This window comes from Pogona vitticeps, chromosome 3, assembly GCF_051106095.1.
Source record: "Pogona vitticeps strain Pit_001003342236 chromosome 3, PviZW2.1, whole genome shotgun sequence".
NCBI lineage: Eukaryota > Metazoa > Chordata > Lepidosauria > Squamata > Agamidae > Pogona > Pogona vitticeps.
Genome location: NC_135785.1, coordinates 262,938,565 through 262,959,085, shown reverse-complemented (window position 1 = coordinate 262,959,085; position 20,521 = coordinate 262,938,565). Strand labels below are relative to the sequence as shown.

The 20,521-nt window shown below is 47.7% G+C and overlaps 1 protein-coding gene across 2 annotated transcripts in view; it reads right to left on the bottom strand.

The window, feature by feature from the left end:
• PLEKHB1 (pleckstrin homology domain containing B1) overlaps positions 1 to 19,464 on the bottom strand; it is a 38,788-nt gene extending 19,324 nt beyond the window's left edge. The window contains exons 1-4 of one of the 2 annotated variants that reach the window (XM_072993434.2): positions 19,353 to 19,464; positions 16,771 to 16,849; positions 9,622 to 9,774; positions 1,351 to 1,453 (exon numbers count right to left, since the gene is read on the bottom strand). In XM_072993434.2, coding sequence (XP_072849535.1) covers positions 1,351 to 1,453; positions 9,622 to 9,774; positions 16,771 to 16,807 — 293 coding nt within the window. In that variant the 5' untranslated portion in view covers positions 16,808 to 16,849; positions 19,353 to 19,464. Of the gene's footprint in view, positions 1 to 1,350; positions 1,454 to 9,621; positions 9,775 to 16,770; positions 16,850 to 17,345; positions 17,694 to 19,352 lie in introns of those variants that run through there. The other variant, XM_072993435.2, reaches the window with a different exon arrangement.
• Positions 19,465 to 20,521: the final 1,057 nt, after the last annotated feature.

Sequence of the window (20,521 nt, the reverse complement as noted above, 5' to 3'; positions counted from 1 at the left end):
TGTGCTGCAAATGAGCAACATACAGTAATTCATGAACTGCATGACACGAACCACGTTAGCAATAAGAACCACCGGGCTGCCATGAAATCATGAATAACGCACCGGGTTCTTCTCCAACCGCAATGTTCCAAGCTCTGATAAAAGTGCCTCGAAAGTATGCCTGGGCTGAGCAGACTCTGTTGGGTGGTGTGTGTGTGTGTGTTTGTTGGGAAACAAAGAGGTGGAAAGTTTTCACGAGCTACCACATCCCTAAAGGAATTATTTTGCTGAAGTGTCAGGGCCCCGAGGGAGGCCCTTGAAGCAGCCACGGCAGGATAAACAAAAACACCAAACCATTTAGACGGTATAAATCTTCCATCTTCTGCCAAAGGGATTCAAGAGAAGTACAGCATTATGTCAGGAAGCCCTCCAAAACTACTCCCGTCGTTGGATTGCAATTCCCCATCTTCCCAAGCAGGAAGGCTGGGAATGATGGAGCTTGTAGTCTAAGCTGCTGGGAATGTGCAAGGATGGAGAAGGCACCTCTTCTGCCTACTCGCGATCGAGCGGCATTTCCTCCCTGTTGATTATTATAAGCATCGGGCCCAAATCTTTGGTTCAGCAGTTCAGGTTGGTTTGTTTATTGGCCGAACAGGGTGCTCGGCGTTTCAAAGCCCCACCTTCTCTGGTGGGCGCCCATTCAGAGCCCCGTGCCTGGAGAAGCATGGGCAGGAAAACCAGGCCACTGCTTCTGTGTGGGCATCCGCCGGGGCAGCGGGGCTTCAAAGCACCAGACAGCCGTTTGGCCAGGAAACGAACCAACATGAACTGCTGAACCAGCGATTTCTCCATAGAGACCCCGGTCCTATGGCATCATTTGCTCTAACGCTGTGACCCATCTTGGGTCCCCCTGCCAGGAGGAAGGCGGCCTACAAATTATGCTAAACAAACAATACCATATTTTTCTGTGTATAAGACGCCCCCCCCCCACTTTTTCTAATCCAAAATTAAGAAATCTAAGTGGGGCTTAGCAAGTGTAGGGGGAAAGGGATCAAAGCGCTGCAGAATTGTTTTGATCCCTGCTTTCCCCTCCACTTCTTTTTATTCTTCTCTCCACAGCTTACTTCCGTGTATAAGATGACCCTCAATTTTTAGTCCAAAGATTTTAGACAAAAGTATAGTCTTATACACGGAAAAATATGGTAAATAAGTAAAGCCAAATGAACAAACAAATACTGTAAATGCTGAACAATGATAATCTTCGCTGCAAAGAATTCTATTCTAACTGTTCCCGAGAGCAAACCCACAGCTCGGCTTCGTAGCCATCCACACCTGGATTGCAGAAACTAGCACGCGCGTGCCATGACTTACATGGCGTCGTCTTCGCTCTCTGCACAGAGCATGGTTTTGGACCCATCTCTTTGGACGATGCACATGAGACACTCACGGGTTCTCCCTTCCGGAGGCTGGATGTCTGGAAGGGAAAAGGAGGGTAAGTAAGAGGACGTAGAGGTCAAGAGTCAATCAATAGACAGTGGAAAGCTTGACAGTCAGAAGTTCTTCAAGGCAAAAGTCAAAGTGAAAAACTTTTCCATCTCAAAGGCAGAATGTGACCCCCCAAGACCTTCGCCAGAAGGCCATCCTGACCCCCCCCACCATGAGTCGGAGGCTTCCCACTTCTCTACGGCTTCTTCCTCGTTCTTAGAAGTCGCAATGCCTCTCCTAAGACTTAGCTCTTGACTTGCATGGTGTTTTTTCCAGGAGCTTTAAGCTCCACGGTGCTTTTGGCGCAATCCATCTCCAAAATGCCATCCCAAAGAATGTTTTGGAAATGAAATTTGGGCCTCAGGATGAAAGACGGTCTTGAATCCTGACTGAAAGAAACCCAAATGCTAGGAAAAGACTTAGTCAAATACCTTGGGCAACAGTTGCTGACCCAACCCATAAATAAATTATTGTTTTTTAAGGACGAATACCATCAGAAACTGAATCTCACGCTGGTCGGGAGGGACCCTGTGGGCTGTGGTCCAGGAAAGTAAAATCCCCAATTTATTTATTTGTTCTGAAGATCTTTAAGCACATTTCTCAAGCTCTGTGTTTTAAAAAGGCAGCTTTCTGTCCCTCTGGTACGAACTGAACTGTACCACGACATGGGATTCTTAAGAGCAGCACTTCTGCATCTAAAAGTAGGTATAGATGTTTCCAGACCCCACTCCTAGGAAGCTAAGCTGAGAAGTGCCTGCTTAGTCATGCCTGCTGATCGATCTCTCAGGAGGGGAGAGAGACGGCACATAGCTCTCTGGCCTTTTAAACCCCTGATAGTTAACAAAACAAGGAGAGTAAAAAACAGTAAGCACGGAGGGATTATGCCAAGAGAGAGAAAGAACAACAAGAAAATACAAGTTGATAAAGTTATTAAAGCTGCACAGTTCCACTTGGGTTGGGCAGACTGTACATTTAGCCTTTTTGCAGGACAACGTGAATTGCCTGCATACGTTATTTTGTTTTCTTAGTGTCAAGCTCACAGGCCTGATTATGAAGTAGTTCCTTGCATACTTAAGGAAATGTTGAATGGGGAAGCTCTTTGAACAGCTAACAACAAGTAGAAAGTTTGATTTTCATTTGCTTTTAAAAACAAACGCAAACCAACCCTCTATTCTCCTGCCTTTTCTCCCAGGAGCCCAAAGTACGTAGCTTCTAGCCTCCACCATAATGCGCTGCTGAGATTATAAATTACAAACACCTAAAATCATGCATTACAGATGTCTCATCAAATAGAGCAAAAGCAATTGCTTATTCCTGAAAAGCCCATGCAAATACTGTAAATATGTTTTTATTTGGTGCCTGGAAGACTAGAGTGTGGTGAACCATGAGATTTGTAACTTAAGGGAGTTCAATGTATTCTCAAAGGCTTTCACGGCAGGGATTTGATGGTGGTTGTAGGTTTTTCGAGCTGCTTGGCCATGTTCTGAAGGTTGTTCTTCCTGACGTTTCACCAGTCTCTGTGGCCAGAATCTTCGGAGGACAGGAGCTAGAACTCTGTCTGTGTTCCCACAAACTGTAAAAATACAGTCTGTAAAAAGTCAATGAACTCTACCCAGCTACAAAGACCGGTGATCACTGCACACAAAAGACCAGCTAACGACACCATCAATCAGTGACAGATAATCTCTCCCCCTTATCACAACAATACACCCGCAACAAAAAACACACTGATCACCATTATCACCCAGTCTCCTGAAAAGGACAAAAAGCTGATCCAACAGCTATAAATACTCAACTATCCAAACAAACTGCACCAGAGCACAGACAGAGTTCTGACTCCTGTCCTCTGAAGGTGCCGGCCACGGAGACTGGTGAAATGTTAGGAAGAACAACCTTCAGAACATGGCCAGACAGCCCCGAAAACCCACAACACCCATCAACGGAGTTCCTTAACCAGGGTGCCACCAGTGAGAAAGCCCTGCTCCTACAGAAACCCTCCAGGTTATGTTATTCTGGAGCACCAATGCTTAAGGACAATTCATGCAGCCGTGGCAGCACAAATGGAATTATATCACCCCCACCCGTGGGCAAACACTTCTGAAAGAGTTCCTGCTCGAGTTTCATGGGGTGCGTCTCATTACTCACCCACTGTGTTCAACCCAGAATTCAACGTGCCACTCTAGGACGTGATGGTGAGGAAGAATACAGGGAAGGGCGACCCCAAAGACTTTAAATAACCATCTAGAGCAGGGTGGTGGGGGTGGTCCAGGAGGTACCCTTTTGGCCTCTGGAACCATCAGGGGCCATGCAGACCCCCCCCCGCCCCAAAGGAAACAACAAATGCAAACGACAACTGGAAGCGACTGACATTTTGGGTTCCAAAAAAGATGTGGGTGTACTAAGTGGTGCAAGAGGGAGGCCCTACAGCCTCATTAAAAGGAGAAACTCCATTCTTGGGAGGTTTTCCGAAGCAGTAACTTAAAAAGAAGAAGAAGTGGGGATCGGAGGAGAGAGGGGCCCACAGAAAGACATGGTAGGGCAGCCCTCTCCAAAATGCTTGTGCCCTCATCTGGAGGAACGGAACGGGCTTTCTTGGATATGCCTTTATCCCCCAGCATCCCCGGATCGGACTTGCTTTCTGCCTTCAGTATCAGGTTCTGTCATGACAGCCTTTAAAGGAGAAGTGGGCCATTATTCCGAGGGGGGTGGACCATGGGGGTGAGTGTCCTGCTCGGCTCGGGAAGAGGACATTCCAGCAGTAGGTGGAGGTTCAAAGGCATGAGGCAGAGCCAGAGGCCATTCTTTCCAGCGCGGGTGTTTTCTCGCCATCCCCTGGGAAACACATTTCAATTCTAGGCGCACGAGTTCAGAAAAAACCCACGTGAAACAGCTTCCAAGGCCGCCCATCCCGAAGAGCTAAGTTCCCCATTGAGGGGTGGGGGGGACGTTCCAGAACTGCAGGTCAAAACTCAGCTCTCCACCATTCAGTCCCTGAATGGGCAAATTCTTATCTCCAACCTCCGATCAGTGATCAGAGATAAGAATACTAGCAATCTGCAAGCTTGAATCTGCCTGTAGTCAGCGATTCCCCATCCCGTATGAAAGACCAGTTTACTTGGCCTCTAATTCGCTGGCGTTCTTCAGTGGCGGTTCCATATAATTTTGATCTTATCTTCGCTTTCATTCTTTGATTGTGTTTATATTTTTAAAGTCTCATTATACATCACCGGGGGGGGAGGGGGGGGAGAACAGGGATTACCCTGAAAGGCAGCTTGTACATCTTAAAGAGAATTAAAAATTTAAAAAAAAAAAAACACTCTTGGAATCGAAGCAAGGGAGCAGTCATCGATGAAACACGATCCTATTAAATAAAACAATAAATGGGACTTTTGCTTAATCAGGACTACTGTTCATTAAACCGTGCCGAAAAAGTTGATTAAAAACCTTCTAGTTGTTAACGTCTCTATTAATGGAGTCTTTTCATTGCTTTGCCTAGGATCGGAGTCAGACTCCAGTAACCTTGTAATTAATCAAAGGTTTATTATTACCCCTCTTGTTTCTTTCCGAAGTTGCAAGAAATGTACTCGCTGTTCAAAGCCCGTGAATGGGTTCCGGAGTGAAACCTCAGTATCTTGAAGCCACATAGAATTAAGGGCAGGCGCCTGAGCGTTTCAGGGGAGCTACAAGGGCATAATTCGGAGATAGCCCTCGGAGACAAGCAGCCGATTTCATGGCTCCTGCTGTGGCCACCAAAGATCCGGACAACCATCTCAGAGATGCCTGGTAGACGAGGCGAAGTTCAAACAAGGCTGGCAGGGCAGAAAAGGGACTTCTAAGCAAGGCACCGGCAGAGCTCCAGAAAGTTGCCTTGTTGACCACAGCTCCCAGAATCCCCAGACCATCTTACAATAAACTCATTATAAAGGTCATTGATTCACAGTCATCCATAAATTGATGGCCATCATCGATGGTATCTAATAACACCTGGCTCCTGTCCTCTGTCCTTCCGAGGGCTGGGTTGGGAAGTAGAAAAGGAGAAATTGAATGTGAAACTTCCTTAGTCTTCCTGCAGAGGGCCTTCTTGGTGGCTGCTCATAGTCTGTGGAACTCCCTTCCACAAGAAGGTCCGGCTGGTCCCTCACTGTATGTAAAGATGGGAGATTTTCCTCAAACGGCCGTTGGGCCAGTGACTAGTGGATGAGGAGCGGGCTGCTAATGGTGGGGGCTGCCCTTTTCTTGGTAGCCCCCTGACAGGTTTGCAAATCGCTTTTAAATGGTTCTAATCCGGGGCTCATTTTTAATTCCTTCCCTTTGTTTTAATGTGATCACTGCACCTTTTAGCAAAATCTATTTTTCAATCCGTGTTGTGCACCATCTCAGGGGGAAAAGTGAGAGGCGTATGAATGAACAAAGAAAAAGAAACAAATAAATAGCTTGTCTTGTTGACAGGAGTTTAGCCAGCCTACAAACAGAGCTTGGAGAGTTATTGTTAAGAAGAATCTATCTCATGACATGCTGAATGCATCCAGAGTCGAGCAGAGACAGGATGAGGTTCATGTTGGGAGTTTTTACAACCTTGCATGCTCCCCTCAGTCTGTTTGATTGGGAGGGCCTTTTCTGGGCTGTGACGATTGTTTATCCAGCAATAACCAATCATTTTTTTCCAACTTCTGACTTCGAAGAGAGCCCCACCTCTCTACGGAGGGCTTCTCTCTTCCCCCTCTCTTTAGTTGGTTGGAAGTCAGAGTATTGTTAGTTTGCTGTTGATCTGCTCACAACTGTAAATAACGAAACGTTATTATTCTTTCTCCTACAAACATCTCAAGAGTGGAGTTCCTGAGACCATAAGTGCCAGTTAAGGAGAAAAGGATGCAGAATGTTCAGCTGTTCTCCTCTGTGGATCTCTGAACTTCTGCTGTGCAGCACAAGGAATTTTAAGCAGAAACTCAAAACACTGCACCAGTTTGGAGCTCCAGAGCAGCATGCTTTGATTACACAGTTCTGGACGGCTTCCGCATGTCACGGCTTTCATTCTTATTAACAGCTACTTTCTAGGCTCTGCATACAGGTTGAAACACAAATGGGATGAAAATATATTGCAGGCGTTTCAGCAACAAAACGGCAGGCGCTTGACATAAGACGTACTTGCCGTTTGAAACGCTCCTTACGAGAGAGCAAACATATAAATACAAATTGCAGCAGGATTATGTTGGAATACTTCTTGTGGAAAACCTCTTTTAACCACTCAACTTACTGCAGCCCAGGTAGAGGCTCGTTACAAATCACAGGCCTTCTAATTCCATTTTCCCACGTGAACCAGGACTGAATCGGCTAAACCAGTGGCTGCATTTGCATTAGCTTGAAGCAGCGCCAAACGCAGAGCATCTCCTGTGGTGCTTGAACCTGAGCAGAACCCAGAATTAAGGACCCCAAATCTCTGCTTCGACATCATTCTGGCCAGTCTCACTCCTTGCTCGGAAAAGAAGAATGATTTTCTTGTTCAAGGGAATCAAAACCATGAAAGGGGGGTGGAGTATAATATTCAGCCCGGCGTATTGGTACCAAATGCCCCAGCTTTTTCCCGGGGTGGCATGGCATGTACTCCCACCCACAGCAGGAGCAGCAGAAGAAGAAACGTATTCATTGTGACGGCCTGGGTTTACCAGACACTTGTCTGACGGACCCTTCTGGTTTAGAAATTCCTAGAGCCACGAGGAAGCTGAGGCTGATTTTAGCAATATGGTGATTTTTCACTGGGAAGATCTTCCTAAGCATCCTACTTAAAACACCCACTTGGATCGTGTCATTGATGGGATCAGCACAGTCGGAGCTGCTCCAGTGCGTTGGTCCTTTTATCGTCAGGCTTGGGCATGTCGTGAGAATGGCTGATGGTTGGATTCCAAAAGATCTCCTGTATGGAGAATTAGTGCATGGAAATCGCCCCAGAGGGAGACCACAGCTGCGATACAAGGAGATCTGCAAGCGGGATCAGAAGGCCTTAGGAATGGATTTTCTCAACAGATGGGAACCCTTGACCACTGAGCGCTCAGCCTGGAGGCAGGCATTGCAGGCCTCTCTAAGGGTGGATGGATCTTGCAAGATCATTCCATGCAGGAAAGAAATGGAAGGCTCTTCGCTGATGCACGAAAGGCTGTGAAATTACAAAGGTGTGCTAAGCTGCTATTTTGGTCAATGATTCTGAGCACCCACCAGGCAGCATGGCCATCGCGTCGGAAAGTCAAAAAAAGTTGCTTTCTTCTTCTCTGACTAGCAGCAGGGAGCTAAACTGTGAATTGTGCTTGGGGTTTCGGGGGAGACCAACATCTCCGGAAAGGGGCTTGTGATTTAAGCCAACTCTAGGGTTATGTAGGCCTCCTCCAGTCTCAAGAGACTATGGTAACCTGCTCTGAATGGAAGACGTGGAACAGCGTCTCGTGTGGCCGAGGAGGCCAATTCAAGAGTGACCATCCCTTCCATACTGAAGACAAATACAATCTGCCCACTGTTCAGTTCCCTGATTTTGCTGCTTTCGAGACTGCCTCTTTGCCTGGGCCTGCTGGACGAGGGTCTCTTCAAATTGGGAGAGGCCGTGATGCACTGCCTGCCTCCAAGCCGAACCCTCAGAGGTCAAGGTTTCCCATCTATTGAGGTCCATTCCTAAGGCCTTCAGATCCCACTTGCAGATCTCCTTGTCATAATACCCATAAGGCAGGATTTTTATATGGAGTTCAGTAAACAGTCTTTCCAGAGCTGAAACAGCCATGGCTTATTTTACCTCCATGGCTCTTCAAACCGTTTGAAGTACGAACACCAGGGAATATATTGCAAATTTCTGCCGTCAGATTCTGTTCCGGAGGGAACGATGCTTCTTGCCAGCTCTTTCGAGCCAGAGTTGCAACTGGGGAGCAAAAATGAGACGGGGCCATCACGGCAAGCTCATTGAACCGCATGCATCCCTTTTCTGGAACCTCGATGGTACCGGGGGGGGGGGGGCTTTGCTAGAGACGGGCAGTCAGCTGAACAGCTGCCGAGCTTGGCCTGAGAATGGAGGGAAGGCTCCAAAGTGGGAGCCCGCTTCCGTGAACCAAGCCTCTGTTTCGGCTGTTTATTTCTACCCATTGTTTGAGTGACTCAGCCGTTGTGGTACCATGCTGTACAAGAGCAACAAACAGAGCCAGGAGAGAAGGGGGAGGGCGGGAGGAGATGCTGATGCCTACGAAGAACCCAGTCAAAACAACAAAAAAGCAGCAACGACAAAGGGGAAGGAGGTGAGACCAGATCCTGTCCTATGTTCTGTGGCCCTTAGGAAATTCTCTAAAGGGCTGTGGGTGCCAGGCTGAGATAGGCGACACTATCGAGTCTAGATCTCGGAGCCAGAAGGAGAAAGAGGCCATGTGGCTACCTTTGCCATTCCTACAAACAGCCTTTCGTGCATCAGCAAAGAGCCTTCCATTTCTGTCCTGCACGGGATGATCTTTCAAGATCCATCCAACCTTAGGTTTGGGTGACCTCGTGGGAATCTTTTGGCAAAAAGTGTGCCCCCCCTCGGCAGGTGGACCCCGTCCTCGCCTGCCCTCTTGCCCCTCTCTTCCCCATTTGGGCATCTTCCGAAAAAGTGCGCCGAGACCTCCTCTGCAGATGGATGGGTGGCCAAGATTAGCCCAGTCTTTCCCGCTGAGATGGTCCTAAGGATAAAAATGCCCTTTAGATTCCTTGGGGGAAAAGAAAGGAAAACTAGCTTTATAATTCATATGGTAGTTGAACAAAACCAAGTCTCTTTGAGATAAAGATCCTGGTTATCAGACAGTGAGATTATTATTTTTTTAAACAAGGCACTCTTTTTTTCTCAAAAAAGACACTTCTGGTCTCTCTACCCTTCCTCCAACATAGTAATTTATATATAATATTTTATATCCCACTTTTCCTCCAAAGAGCTCAAAGCAGTGTACGTAGCTCTCCTCTCTATTCTCACAACATCGCTGCCAGGCAGGTCAAGCTCAATAAAACAGCCACTAGATTTATGTGACTTCTGGTCCAAATATGAGATTCCTCTAGTCTCCGTAAGAAGATGGGAGCAACACCAAACAGGGGTGGTAGTCCTGACATATCATGGCATAGCCCAAGGCAACGTGGCTTGCCCGTGGCCCATGGACTCACCCCGGCACTCGCGCCCTGTTCTGACGTCCCTGCAGTTGAACTTGATGTTGATCCGGCCGTCCATATCATGCCCGGTGTCATCATGGTAATAGACCAAACTTCCGTCCACCCATAAGACAAACCAGTTTCTTTTCCAGCGTCGTAGAATGGAGCCTGTGCAGGAAAGCAGGTTCGGTGAAGGTGAATATCCATCCATCCATCCATCCATCCATCCATCCATCCATCCATCCATCCATCCATCCATCCATCCATCCATCCATCCATCCATCCATCCATCCATCCATCCATCCATCCATCCATCCATCCATCCATCCATCCATCCATCCATCCATCCATCCATCCATCCATCCATCCTAAACATTTTACAAAGTTTCTAGTAAAAGGTATACAGAAAGGGGTTCATAGGTAGGAGGGAGCATAGGCCAGGAGGCCCTTCTGAAGGTCCCGTCCCTGAAAGAGGTGGGGGGGGCCCGGCATACCGAAATAGGGCTTTCTCGGATGTTGCCCCCCCAACTTTGGAATGCCCTCCCTATAGAGATCCGCCTGGCTCCCCCATTTTTGGCTTTTTTTCGGCGCCAGGCAAAAACCTTTCTCTTTAGCTAGCATTTTAATTAAATACTATTCTTTAGCTGGCCAGCAGGATTTATTAATATTCATGTTTTAATGACTGTTTCTAATATAGGGTATTATTATAATATTACCTACTTTTAATGGTTTTAATGTTTTTTAAGTTTTAATATTATTGTATGCTGCTCAGAGACCCCTGGTAATGGCGCGGCTAAAAAAATCTTATAAATAAATAAATAAATAAACCAATTTTATAATTTTTTCAAAGTACTGACATTTTGGAACTTCCGATCATTTCTTACTCAATCTAACAGTTACTCCCTCACTTCTCTGATGCAGCCCCCTCCAAGAGGTGGGAACCTCTCCAGAGGACTCCATCCCCAGGCAACCCTGAAAAGGGTCACGCTAAGCAGAATTTTGACTTGACAGCAAGTCATGATAATTATGATCCCAGTACAAGAATCCAGAGCAAACTCTGCAGCAGTAAAATTCCTGCATCAAAACAGAGGACTCAATTCACTGAGAACGCCGTCCGGAGTCCCCTTGAAAATGGAATTTGTTCTGTTTGACGGTTGGCCAAAAAGAGAGAGAGAGAGAGAGAAGAGCCTTATGATGCCCGAAGGATGAGCAAGTTTTATTTGCATAGGGTTTTGAGGACTGCAGTTCAGTTCTTCCGACGGCATTTGTACACCTGGGCTACAATCCTGGAAAACGCAGGCCAGGTAACATCATCTCTTAAAGTGAAATGGTGTCCATCAAAAATCAATCCTCTCTTGGCTGAACAGGCATAACACAGGCTTGCACTGGTGGACTTTTATTTTTTATTTTTTATTTTTTGTAGACGATGCGCTGCGTTTTGCTGACTCTCCTTCCTGGCCTCTCTTCCTATCTTGTTTTGCCTTGTCTGCTAGATGTGTTCCAAAGAGGCAGGTTCTGGTGATCAAATATCCTCAACTGACAGCCGTCAACAGCTCTGCCATTGACAAGGAGGTGCTAGCGTTGCATTGATGCATCAGGAAGGAACAGGAAGGAGACAGCAAGGAGGGAGACATGCAAATAGAGCCTGCAGAAGAAAAATATATTGCACAGTTCCAGGATTCCTGCTAGAAGACAACCTGCAGGGAGGGGCTCTCGGCAGGCTCTGCAGCGATGCAGAAAGGAATGAAGTTGGGAAGGGTTTAATATTTGCTGGAAGGGTAAACGCACAAGAGGAATAATTCTTGTAGGTCTCCCACCGTGGGGATATCATCGGCGTCATCTTAGAATTGCAGAGCTGGAAGGGGCCCCATGGATCTTCAAATCCAGCCCTTTTCAAGGAGACACAGGGGGGATTCGAACTCTCAGCCAGACACCTAAACCCCTGAGACATCCAACAGTTCTCCTACAAATGCAGCAGGTGCCGTATTTGCACTCATTGTGTCTTAAGAAGTGGGTTTTGGTCTACAAAACCCCTCACCAAACATGATTCAGAAGACAAGGGTGGGCGGCACTGTGATCAGGTCTACCAACGTATCAGAAGCATAGGCTAGATATCAGCGGGACACGAGTCTTCCTCAGGCTGTGGGAGGCGCAGGAGAAACAGGATCAAACCCCATGGCTGACCATGTGCCAAAACACAAGCTTAGGTTTGTCATGTTTTCGTAGGTCTCATAAAAGTATCACCCTCTTTTGCTTTCAAATTGTGTACAAAGAGCACTCCGTTCACCACCCCTTTTCTGTTGGACCAAAATAAAGGACATCGATTGTTAAAGTACTACATTATTCTGTCCTTCTTCTCCGCCCTTTCTGTGGGCTCCCCCCCCCTTAATTAACAAATGAAAAGGGTGAGAGAATCACAGAACCGTAACTCGAGAAAGGGTTCCCCAAGAATCTTTGAGGTTCTAGGTTCGTCAATGGCAGCATCAGGAAGCAGAGGATGGGAAAGAGAACCGTCTCTGTGCCTTAAAGCTCCAAACCACTGGGGTCAAGAATCAGGCAGCCATGGAGATCCTGGGAACCGTTTTCGAATTCTCCCCCCACCCAGCGCCTAAACCACAGGGGAAAGCCGAAAGCTGCTTACACCTAAGACGTGTAGCAAAGTCGAGTGGGGGGTAGAGAACAGTCAATGCAGGAAATCAATTTCAGGACTGATCCCAGCCACCTCTAGTTGTTGGTGGTTGTTTTAAAGCAAAAGAGAGAGAAAGATCAGAGCAGAGACACCCAGGAAACTCTCTTTGGTCTAAAATGCCCAGAAAGCTAAGTGACAAGGTGGAAAGAGAATCTGGTTTCAGATAGGATAGCATTTTTCATCTCCTTGAAAGCCCATCTATAGGAGGGGCGGGATCTGTTCTCGATCCTCCCAGAGTGCAGGACACACAACAACAGGAAGCCAGATTTTGGTTGGATACCAGGAAAAATCTCTTTACTGTTAGAGCAGTACGACAAGGGAACCCATGGTCTCAGGGGAAGGTGGTGAGCCCTCCAACGCTGGAGGCCTTCAAGGGAAAATCTGCTTTGATTAGGATCCTTGCCTTGAGCAGGGGGTTGGACTAGATGGCCTTAGAGGCCCCTTCCATGATTCTGTGATTCTATGATACTACATCCTTAGTATAAGCGACGGGGTTTAGGCAGGCTACGGGACAACCCATCTCATGATTACTAAGAGCTTGGATCAGTTGCTGTTGTTTAGTGGTTCAGTCGTGTCCGACTCTTCGTGACCCCCCATGGACCAGAGCACGCCAGGCCCTCCTGTCTTCCACTGCCTCCCAGAGTTGGGTCAAATTCATGTTGGTCGCTTCGGTGACTCTGTCCAGCCATCTCATCCTCTGTCATCCTCTTTCTCCTCTTGCCTTCACACTTTCCCAACATCAGGGTCTTTTCCAGAGATTCTTCTCTTCTCATGAGATGGCCATGAGTATTGGAGCCTCAGCTGCAGGATCCGTCTTTCCAGGGAGCACTCCGGGTTGAAATGACCCTGGGAAATTCTGGAAATTATAATCTAATGTATAAACCAAAGACCACCCCCAGAACAGTTCAGCTTTGGCTGAAAACCAAGTCCCCTCAGATTTAATAGGCACGACTCCATCTCTGATGGAAGCCATAGAGGTTGTTTCCATAGCAAACTCCTTGACAGTCGGGTGCTAACCACTCATTCAACGCTGGCATTCATTAGATGTGCACCGTGTTGAGTCTCACCCTCATTGTTTATGCACTCAGCACCGAAACCATCCTCATCGCCATCATCACGACATGAGGGGGGGGGTGGCAGGATGCTGGATGTGACTCTCCCAAACAGCACCCCCTTCCAAGTGAGATTCATTTCTGACCCGTCAGCTGCCGCTATTAATTAGTTGTTTACTTTTCAACATACAGCTTTGTTTTCCAGCGCATTTTTTTTTAATTTGCAAGCTGTGGGCGTAACGGCTTATGTGAAAAGGGACTGATTTCATTTCACGTGGTCTCTACCCTTGTTTTGAAACAGAGGTGTGATTTTCAGTGAACGTTGGCATTTCCTGTTTCTTCTGAAAAACCTTCTACGTCTATTATTCTTGTTCCCTTTTATTTCACATTTCCATAACAACAGCTTCCCCCGTTCCGGGTACCTGCCTAATACCCAATAAATCCTTCCTTGGTCTTCGTCCACACTCGCTTCTTAAAGATTTAATTTTACTTCAGATTCCCAACAACAGAGATAAGGGATTTGAGAACGGATGGGTGGGTGGGTGGTGGGTAAGGAACACTGGGAAACAGATTGTTAACTCCAGGATTTCGACAGCACTTGAACCCCTGAAAAAGGGGAGGAATTTTGGAGTTCTCTGTTGGAACAGGCAGTCAAGAGGGGATGGGATAGGAGGAGACCCGCTCTTCAGGTCGATAATCTCTCAAGCAAAGCAACTTCGGACAAAACGTGGCCCAAACACAATTCTCTTCGGTTTCACTGAAACCAGCATAGTAGCTCCCCCCCCCAATATTTGTGGGGAATCAGTTCCAATCCTTCTCCGTGGATGCTGAAAAATGCAGATAATAGTGAATACTATTGGAATAGTGAATGTTATACATTCCATGGTCTCTAGCTCCCACTTGTGGCCAGTTCTGATAACATCACCTTTAGAAAAATATATATCTAGGATTTTTCTTTTAATATTTTTAATATTTTCAGACCATGGATAAGAGGACCAGTGTATACTGATCCTTCAAATGGCTTTTTTTCCCTATTGTAATTCCCCATGTGACCACCACCCCCCAGGGAGTGTGGCAGAAGCCACAGTGGGAATGCCTGTCAGACAGACAGACTAAGGCTTCAGAGACATGGATTCAAATCCCCACCATGAAACTCCCTGGGTAGCATGTGTGCAGTCACAGTCCCTCCCCCTGACCTACCTCACAAGGGGATCGCTAGGATACCATGGGAGGAGAAAAGTGGGGTATAAACGTAGCAGACAGATAACAGGGATCCTGAAATGACCACCAATAGGTTGAGATATGCCTGCGGCTTAATTATATTCCCTTTTGCAAACCGTTGGTTGTTTTATTTCCTATTTCTCATTTGAATGGTAAATCACCTTGAAGGCCTTCCCAGGGCATTATGTTAATGCTGTAAATTCAGGATGTTTCCTGCAAATGCTCTCTGCTGCCTGGCACAGGGCGTAAATGCCAGAGCGTCAGTAGGTCCTTAGCAATCTGAGTACAGTACAGTATATTACATTGATTTTTACATCAACTGTGCCTCAGGCAGGTCTAATTCCAGGCCGCAGGATTGACCTTTAAAGCCATTAGCCGTTTGGAAGCACTCTCTCTGGCCCGTACAAACTTCCTCGAGCCTTTTCATCCACTTTCAAAACTTTATTCTCCCACCTAACCCTGGGAGAAATACTTTATTTATTTATTTAACTTATATGCCGCCCACACTACCCGGAGGTCTCTGGGCGGCTTACAACATTTAAAATACAATAAAAAAGCAAAATAATTAAAATGCAGTTAAAAATATATACTCTAAAAATTGCCATCGGACCCACAGCTGATATTATTTCAATTAAAAATCCTTCTGGAACTTTAGTGGGGCCGCCTCTGTTTTGGTCCTATTGTGGTGAGCGAAAGCCCCTCCTGGAAAATCCAGACATTTACTTCTCTGTCGACAAAAAGTTTTCTAAAAAGCTAAAAAAAGAAATACATCTGTGTTTCTTTCCTAAGGTTCTAAAAGGTCTTCCCTCGAAAAGGTGGAGGGCAGAGAATCAAGTCAGAATCTTGATGGACAGACTCAGAAGCCAAGGAAGAGAAAAAGAAAAGGAGGGTGAATTTGTTTCTCTTTTTTACCTGAAATTTACAGATGGTAAAAATATGCAGATTTGGGGGAAAAACATCCCATGATTAGGGGTATCACTCAAAAAAAAAAATACCTATGATAGGCAAGTTAAGTCATCTGTGCTGAAGACGCAAGACAGATTCTGGAACAGCCTTACTAAACCTGGTAGCTTCTAAAGCTGCTGGACTATACTTCCCATCATCCTCAGCCAGGATGGCCAAAGGAGAGACTAAAGGTAGCTGGACAGCTCAGTGATTTATGGCATCTGGCTGCGGAGCAAAAGATGGCGAGTTCAATTCCCTGTTTTGCATTTTCTGAGAGAAGAGCTAGCCTGGGTAGCTTTGGGCCAGCTGCAAAATAGCACCCCAAGAAAAAAGGGAAGAGGGAAACCCCTTCTGAGTATTCTCTACCTGGAAAATACTTGAAAAGGATCGCCATGAGTCAGAATTGACTCGACAGTGTATATGGTGATGATGATGATACTGAATATTTGATAGGATGAGGAAGGAAAGACAGGGTGGATCTAGGAAAGAGATATAAGGAAAATTGAGATGATGGATAAGTATTTTTAATAAGTGCTCATGCTGCTTTTCCACAGAGGCCGAAACCAAAAGAAATGTGTAGGGCAGTACATTAAAATGGGCTTCATAAAATTTAGAAAACCACTTTATGGAAACTGAGATGTTCTCTGTTTTGTGTGTCTGTATTTAAACTGTAAACCGCCCAGAGAGAGCTTTTATGTTTAAGAATGTCTCTTATATCTGAGGCGGTGGACTCGTCCACGAAAGCTCACATTAAAATATAGCAGTTTGTCTTTAAGGCGCCAACCCACGTTCTTCTCCTTTTTAAATTTATTTTTATTTTGTTTTTGCCCCGAGACCAAGAATTAAAGAGAATGAGGAAAGAATCTTGCTAAGACATCACAAACAGAGGCAACCGTTGTGTGAAAACACACACCCACACCCCCTGAAAAAAAAAGCTCTAAAGCACATAAGCATATATATGATGCCACTAGCCGTGTTGGGATAACAACTCTCAAAAATCCCCATGCTTTACAAAGTTTTTTTTTTGCCTTCTGTTAATTGAACAGAATCCAATTTGTGTTTAGGTAGATTTGAACCTGCCTGTGCCGTTCTGTTCTCGGAATGTGGAACGGGTCCAAAACTGCATTTCTGGCCCCTTCAAATCCATTGAGGGAGAAGACTTAAATCACCTCCCATGGAATAGGGCAAAGTAACAATCCCTGGCAGCCATCTTATCCCTTCCATTCCACCCCACCTAGACATCCCGAAGCTACTTACTCTGCCGCCAGAGCCAACCGCATTTCAACATGGCCATTTCTTGTGCGGATTCTTCTCCACGTGTCACCAGAGAGGAAGGCTTAGAAAAGAAAAGAAGCACCTTTAGAAGCTTAACCCATCCTCTCCCCTCCACGGATCAGCTCCTGCACTGACTAAAATAAAAATCCCGCTTGGAATGGAACTGGATAGCTCTGCCATTGAGAGAGAGGCGGGGAGTTCGAATCCTGCGCTGTGCCTCCTTAACAGGGGCTAGACTCCATGATCCCAAGGATCCCTTCCAGCTTTGCAGCTCTAAGGTGATGATGATGATGATGATTGTTGTTGTTATTTCCCAAACAGAGGCAGGCTCCCTCAGAAAAGGAAGAGTAGCAATTCAAGTCACTGGGCATCTAAATATAGGCACATGGTCTGCACTAACCAGAGCATTTTTTTAAATGCTCCTCTCGAATTATCTCTGTTATGTAAATTACATGCGGTGGGGAGGAGAGAGAGAGGGAGGGAGGGAGGGAGGGTTTAGACTCCTTCTGTGGGATTTAGAGATTAGCATTTGGATTCTATGTTTAACTAGAACATACCTGAGGCACACTTTAGAGAAGGTTCTCTCCCTGCCTCAGCTTCCGCCTGCCTTTCGCCCCCTGAATCATTGCAAAACCCTGGTTTGTGGGGCTTCCAAACATCCTTCCCGGACATGAACTACTCTCCAAAAGGAGGAAGGCATCGTAGTAAAATAAATACCCTCCCTTCCCATCCCACTGAAGCGCAGCCTTGGCATATAAATAAATCTAAACTGTTGGGGAAGGAAAAAAAAACACTACAGTCTTGCTAATTTGCATAGACAGATACACCCTGCGCGAGGCTTGGAATTAGCCTGCCAGCGGTCATGGCGGATGAGGCAAAAAATAGCAGATGCATCATGCTCAGGTGTTTCTGAGAGATGTGGGTCACCCTGGCAAAGAAACGGGAGGGGGGGGAATTGACGACAAGGGCTTGTGATCCACCCAGAGCAGGAAAGGAAAGGGAGATGCAGAGGCACACAGAATGACAAGGACACCAGTGGGACAGGTGGATTCCTTGGGGGATAATCTGTTTATCATCCATGTAAAGCAGCCGGATGAGAGGCTGTGCGGGTGTAATGGACAGAGGGGTCAGACTGGCACTCAGGAGATCAGGGTTCAAATCCCGCTCCCACCCCTCCCCAGCTGCGGACATGCACCGGGTGGTGATGGCAACTGTAAACTATTCTTTAAAACATCCCACGTGCTTGGAAGGCCGGGTTCAGGGTGCCGAACAAGAGTTGGGGGGGAGGCATAAAATGATAGCAGCAAAGTGCTTAGATAAACAAGGGTTATGAAACGCTGGAGTTTCCATGGTTTGCAAAACAGCAAACACCTCTGCCACAGGTACAACCCAGGTAGGCAATTTTAGGCCCACTTCTGTTGGGGGGGGGAGCCCCATTTTGACTCAGTGGGGTATAAATGTGCCCAGAGGACCAGCTATCTGAATCACCATAGCAGAGACAGAGAGAAGAATTTTTTTTTAAGCAGGTGAACAACGTAACTTGAGCCAGCTGTCAAGGAAATTTGGGCAAAGCACTCAAATAAAGTTTGGGTCTGTGTTCCTCTCTGGCGGTGGCTCCCTGGGAGCTTAAACTGAGCATCAACAGGGTCCACTTTCAGGCGCTTTGTTACCTGCAATGGACTTAAAAACACCCGTTGTCTGTGCTCAAGAGATCAGCAACCACTGGGTGCCCCCCCCCCAAAAAAACCTCTTTCTTTTTTCTTTCCACTCAGCCTCATAAGGAGCAAAGTCCTTTTGCAGAGTTTGGAAACCTTCCTCTTTAAAAAAAAAACCCAACTCCTAGAATCCCCAGCCAGCATTCTGCGAGGTGTAACACAATTCTTTTAAAAATAAAAATAAACAGAGTGACGTTTCCACCCCTTGGCTTCTGTGGAACCTCGAAAGAAGGTTTAGGTTCTCACCTGGCTCCCCTTAGGTCTGTTGCCCCCCCCCCCTCACCTGGGCGCTCAGTCGCATGGGGTTGCTTTCTTTTCTTTCCCTGGCTTTTCGCCCCCTTTCTTTTTCGCTTTTTTGGTGTTTGGGCTCTTCCTCCCCCCCCTCCGCCCCCGTCCCCGGGACCCCCGGAGCCTGGACACGAGTCCAACCAGCTGCGTAAAAGCCAAGGCAACTTAAGCCTTGGCTGGAAGAAGTGTGTGTGGGGGGGGCGAGATCCTAAAAGGACGCCCCCCCTTTCTTCCTCTGTTCAGATCTGGGGCAAAGAAGGCAGGAGAAAAAGGAAGACCCCCCCTACACCCACACACACGCACGCACCCCGCCACCGCACCCCAACCTCCGGCTTGCAAAAGATGCTCGGCTTCCCAGGTGCGCTTCCAGCGCTCCGCCGGCGTTCCTGGGTACCACCCGGAGCCACGGGGATGCAGGCGCCTCCCGGCGGGTCCCGCCTTTCTCCTCCTTCCTCCCGCAGGAAAAAGCTGGTGTCCCGACCCCACCTGCCCTCCCCACCACCTCAAGCCCCCCCCCCAAGCCTCTCCCTCCCTCCGGGCTTTCCCCTCCTTTCTCCTTACCTCCGGCGCTCCACCCGCGCGCACCGCTTTCTGCGCCTTCTCCGGCACTCTGGGGCCGGCAAAACTCCACTCCCGTCCGAGCAGATGGCAGCTACACCCCCCCCCCTCTCCGCCTCCCTCCTCCCAGCCCCAGGCACCCTCCCCGCCCCGCACCAGCTGCTTTTAATTTTATTTTTTTTTATTCTTCTGCGCGCAGCATCCTGGGACTTGTAGTTGGCCACCTGCCTGCCACTCTGGGCAGGGCAGCCGGGCACGGACTCCAGCTCCCGGCATGCGCAAGGAGCGAGGATGCTGCGGCTCGCCTCCAGCTCCCCCCCCCCCCCAAAGGGCCGGCGGGGGTGGTGGTGATGCGCTGCGTGGGAGGCGAGCTGCCTTTCCCCAGGTTTGGTACCCCGCCGCATCCCGCCCCCTCGCCATCACCTGGCGCATGGCTTTGCAGCGCGGGAGGACGACCTGGAGAGCGGGTTCAGAGGCGAGGCCATCAGGAGAGAGATCAGGGCCAGATCCTTTGGGATCGCTGGGACCCACTCGCTTCCCACTCTTTGCAAACTCAGGCCTCTGCAGGAGCCCCAGAGGTTGGGGGCCCATGGCCAGTGGAAAGGGCTAGAAGGCCACCAAAGCTCTCCATCTGTTCTCTCTGCTTCCTTCCTTCCTTCCCTCCCTCCCTTTGGCCTTTGCTCCCTGCTCTCTATTTTTAGGGACGTTTCTGCACATCAGCAACTAACGGGAGCTCCAGCAGCGGTTGCGTTCACACACGGACACCCCACAAACATCCAGCAGCCCAGCCTGGAAGAAGAACGGCTGTGCCCCCTCCCACCTCCCTGCAGCCTGAGGCGTCTTTTGTTCCGTTATGCAAGATTCAGAGAGCTTGGGAAATCCGGAGAATTGGGTGAGGATGATGTCCCCGCAGGGTTAGACAAGGACAACTCAGATCACACTTTCGAACACCCTTTACGGTGTATTTCTTACATTACTTCCCCATTAGCGCACAGTGAGCCGTCCGCTATTCTGGGCAATGAACACGGTCGTCATAAAACATCCAGAAGAGAAATGAAAACCAGCTTGTGATTCTTGAGCAGCTGCTCCACTCACCGCCAGGGTGGGAAGGTTTGACGCAGGTGATGGTTTCGAAGGCTGGAGTGGTGGTAAAAACCCTGCCAATAAAACAG